General features: G+C 41.8%; 1 protein-coding gene across 1 annotated transcript in view; it reads right to left on the reverse strand.

The window, feature by feature from the left end:
• The window catches only part of eif2a (eukaryotic translation initiation factor 2A), a 16,972-nt gene that overhangs the window by 8,192 nt on the left and 4,233 nt on the right, over positions 1-4,547 (reverse strand). Inside the window, exons 2-6 of the mRNA XM_015402114.1 lie at positions 712-781; positions 567-638; positions 375-493; positions 200-299; positions 44-126 (exon numbers count right to left, since the gene is read on the reverse strand). Of these exons, the coding sequence (XP_015257600.1) occupies positions 44-126; positions 200-299; positions 375-493; positions 567-638; positions 712-781 (444 nt within the window). The remainder of the gene's footprint in view (positions 1-43; positions 127-199; positions 300-374; positions 494-566; positions 639-711; positions 782-4,547) is intronic.

Below are 4,547 nucleotides of genomic sequence, written 5' to 3' on the forward strand. Positions count from 1 at the left end.
AAAATAAACAACAGTAAAGAAAAGAAGGCGGCGGGTTTCTTACTGAAATCGTTGTTCTCAAAGAAGTGCAGCTCGTTGTTGACGCTCCGAACACAGAGCTTCTCATCTTCAGACCATCTGGGACACCTGAGTACAATCACAGACGTTAAACCCCATCGATTAATTAGTCAGCGAGTGCAGGCAGAGTGATCGGACCAACCAGGAGTCCACTTTCTTCTGATACAGAGCTTTGATCATCCGGCCACTCGGTAACTCCCACAGCTGCAGGTTGGCGTCACCCTGAGGACTGTCCTGAGTCTCTGCAAAGAAAACATAGCATCTCAATCAGTTCTTGGATGTTTCCTCCTACATCATTATGTATTGTCGATTCTTACTGGTGTACGGTTGCCAGGTAACCAGGATGCTGTTGAGGGGAGAGAACTCCAGCAGTGCCGTTTTTGGGAGATCCAAGGTGGACACCACAGAGCCATCGGCGCATTTTACCACAGACACACTGAAGGACAGGCGGACAGTCAGTCAATGAGTCTGCATCTCGTCGCTTGGAAGCAAAAATGTTAAAAACCGACCTGTGTCCATTGCACCAGCCAAAGAGCGTCCCGTCCCTGCTGAAGGCGACCGACCTGCTGGGCCGACTGTCCCTGAGGAACACAGACACGGTCACAGCACGCCGCTGGGGATTTGTTTGTTTGTTTGTGGTGTGAGTGGAGGTACCTCTGGAAGAAGGAGGCATCCTCACACTGCGGGGGTCCGCACAACAAAGATGTCCCCTCTGATCCACGCACTGAAACAAGAGCTCACAGTGAAGCTAAACGCCTGAATAATACGAACAGGGAGAGACGCAGCCTGATGCCTGAAATATTCCCAGAATCCTCTGGACTGACCAAGCTGCTGTACCCACTGATCTCTATTTACTCACTGGATCGCTGATTGCCCGTTTGTAGTACAGGGCGGAATGAAGCCATCGGCCGCCATATTGGTACTCCCTAGTTAGACCGGTCGCAATGTAAACTACACGTGTGCTACAGCATAGACGAATGATGATGTCCTCATTTTCAGGGGAACTTAAGACTTTTTTAAGATTTCAAGATTTTACAGAAAGACTGAATTACAAGTACATGTCTGTTAATGCGGGCTGCTCAGTGGTGCAGTGGCTAGCACTGCTGCCTTGCAGCAAGAAGGTTTTGGGTTCTATTCCCAGCCCGGGGTCTTTCCGCATGGACTTTAATGTTCTCCCTGAGCATGCGTGGGTTCTCTCCAGGTACTCCGGCTTCCTCCCACAGTCCAAAAACATGACTGTTAGGTTAACTGACTTCTATAAATTCTCCCTGTGTGTGTGTGAATGGTTGTGTGTCTCTGTGTTCCCCTGCGATGGACTGGCGACCTGTCCAGGGTGTGCCCCGCCTCTCGCCCATTGACTGCTGGAGATAGGCACCAGCATCCCTCGCGNCTATTTCATTGTCTTAAATTCAGTGTAAAAAGGGAAGGGTTACTTCAGGTCACAGACATTAGCAATGGATTGTGGCGTCCAACACTCAGCCAATCCCGTTATGTTTTCTTAGTCACGTGACGTTTGTGGCGCTCATACTGAAGGAAAACCAGCATGACGGAGCCGGTCATGCAAGCTAACGCTAACTCAACTACAGAAAAATGAAAGTAATAAACTCACTGTTGAGTCGCACAACTGGAAAAAAAATAAAATCGCACAGTGTGAGCCCGGCTTAACGCGATTTTGTAAAGAATGCAATTTGTGAAACTCAAACTGAAAAAGAGAAGTTCTTTAACAGCTATTGGAAAAAATTTAATATACATAAAATTTGGAAAATAATGGATAAAAATAAAACGATTAAACAAATAAAACAGCAAAGTTACTCTCAAAACATCTTTTTCATTAAAAAAAACGTTGTTTCTAGATTGAACATTTTTCCCTTTTCAAAGTTTGATTTAACCACGTTTAAATGAAATGAAATCTGGTCGGCTGATATTACCTGAACTGTAAGAGGTTTTTTTTATTCCTCTCGGGCCGATAAGCGCGATCAGCAGCCAGACCGCATGAAGCGCAGCATATCACCTCTCTGTTTTCAACTAATGACGGCAAATTCAAAGCCTTCCGAACAAATGAATCAGTTTGACACAATTGGCCAAAACTCAACACGATTAATTTAATATGGCTTAGAATGGCGACATCTGCTGGATGCTATCAGAACTACAATCGAGTCGATCTCCTAATGTCCACATTATGTCATGGTTGAACTCGTTTGTTCCATAATTAATGGTTTTAATAATGATTATATAAACAAATAATAAATAAACTAATATCTGAACTGTGAAACTGCAATATAATAAACAGCCCCTCTGATGCATAACAGCTATGTGAGGCGAGTTTGGTCCTTTCAACGAATACTAATCTATCCTGTTTTCCAAGCTATATATACATTCGGTTATTGGAGGGGTTAAAAAGCATGCCTCTCTACAGACAGATGCAGAGTTTGAATCCCACTATTTTAAATAATTTTTTTTGCTAATTTATAATAATTAGAACAATTCTAGGCCTGTGCAGACTAATATTTGATTGTGCTGCACCTACAACTATATAAACACATCAATAAATTATCTGATAGTTAAAATAATTTGAACCAACTAAACAGATGATTGTATTTAAGGAGAGGCATCAATTGTTTAGATGCGGCGTGTGAATAAATATCAGTTATAAATGAATCAGTGCAGTGTTTCCCACACGATTTTAGGAGACTGTGGTGGGAGAGTCTCTGATGTCACACACACTCTACTTTCTTTTAAAAAAATATAAATATAAAAAATATAACTGCGGATGTCTGGGAGACAGCGATTCGCCTACATTATTTTAAAACATTTAAAATTCATTCATTTATTATAGACCAAATAACATTTTACATTTACATCCTGAGGGTAAACATGCTGCTGCTCTGACTAGCGCACTGAGAGGGACTCCTGTGGAAGCAGGAGAACGGGGTTGGGACGGGGGAGACGCCCCACGGCAGCACCTGCCGCTGGAGGACAAGAGTAGGAACGATACGTGCTTTCACCTAAGAGTCTGTTAAAGCCGCCAGTCACACCAGAAAAGTCGCTAGATTTTGTCGCTAGTCGCTTTTTTGGAAAAGAGTCGCTGGAAGGGTCTGAAAAGTCACTAAATATAGCGACAAAGTCGCTGAGTTGGCAACACTGCACGGGCGAACCGGGCAGCATTTTTCTAAAGGAGGGCGGAACGCGCGCTTTGAAAAAATATATACCGGTAGCATAAACAATTTGTCTCTCTATAGCGCTGGGTTACGGGTGGTATGAAAGTACAGCTGTGTCTGATAAACTGACAGATCTTTTTGTTGTTTTCTCTCTCTCTCTGTGTCTATATCAGACTGTGGCGGGCATTAATGGGAAACACTGCAGTGGATGGAGTGAACCTTTATTTTAGATCTGTCTGCATGAAGCAAACTATTTAGAATCAATTCTAAACTAGATTTAAATATACCATTTGTTTCCCTGTATTTGAATAAAACTGTAAATGGGAAAAAACCTGCGGTTTGGGCAGCGATTCTGATGAAATTAAATACTTCAGCAATAATTAAATTATTAGAATTTACTGTGAAGCTTGATAAAAAGCGTGACGTGACAAAACCTCGCTAGCAGCGGTCACATGACTGGGTGCACTCGAAACACCTCTCAGCGAAAAACGGTAGAAGCAGACTGACTCAAGCCTAACATCAGTACTTTCCACTCATTGCGACTATTCAGAGGCATTATGGAGTTTAATATGATACAAAAAACAAACTGCAGCACTCTTCTGCTCATTCTTGTAGTTTGTGCTCTCACTTAACCACCATCTTTTTTATATTTTTTCACCTTACCTGGAATACCATTGAAACCACTCGATTGTTTGCTGGGCCGGACCTATTCAACATGGTTGTAAAAATCTGTTTACTTCTTTCTGGTCGTTTTAAATCATGATTTCAGTTTCACCTGCGCAGGTTTAATGTTGTTTTCTTTTACTGAAACAAATAAAATAAATAAACATGGATGCCCTTTACCCAATGTACATAAAGGTCTGCAGCCTTATAGGTGTAGCTAGGTGTATAGTTGTAATGGGTCAAATAAAAAGGATATTTACCTCTATAATAAATGTTCCTTTTTTATTCAAATTGAGACTTGGGTATTATGTTGTAGCCATGGTGTCATTTTTATCATATAAATGGAAGAAGAAAGAGAAATATCTGCTTTAGGAATCGGCTAAACGCCCATCAGGGACCGGCTATACCCATGTCAGAATAATCTGGTTAGATCAGTGACATACTCGCCGCCTCCTGTTGATTAGAGGCTGAGCTTCTCTTATATTAAAGATGCATTTTATTATGTGTTGCAGCTTTGTTATCAAGTACTTGATGAAGAGTTTTAAACAGGAATGGATCTGGATTTAAAAAAAATAAAATAAACAACAGTAAAGAAAAGAAGGCGGCGGGTTTCTTACTGAAATCGTTGTTCTCAAAGAAGTGCAGCTCGTTGTTGACGCTCCGAACACA

Source organism: Cyprinodon variegatus, unplaced genomic scaffold (genome assembly GCF_000732505.1).
Source record: "Cyprinodon variegatus isolate N-32 unplaced genomic scaffold, C_variegatus-1.0 Scaffold1301, whole genome shotgun sequence".
Classification (NCBI taxonomy): domain Eukaryota; kingdom Metazoa; phylum Chordata; class Actinopteri; order Cyprinodontiformes; family Cyprinodontidae; genus Cyprinodon; species Cyprinodon variegatus.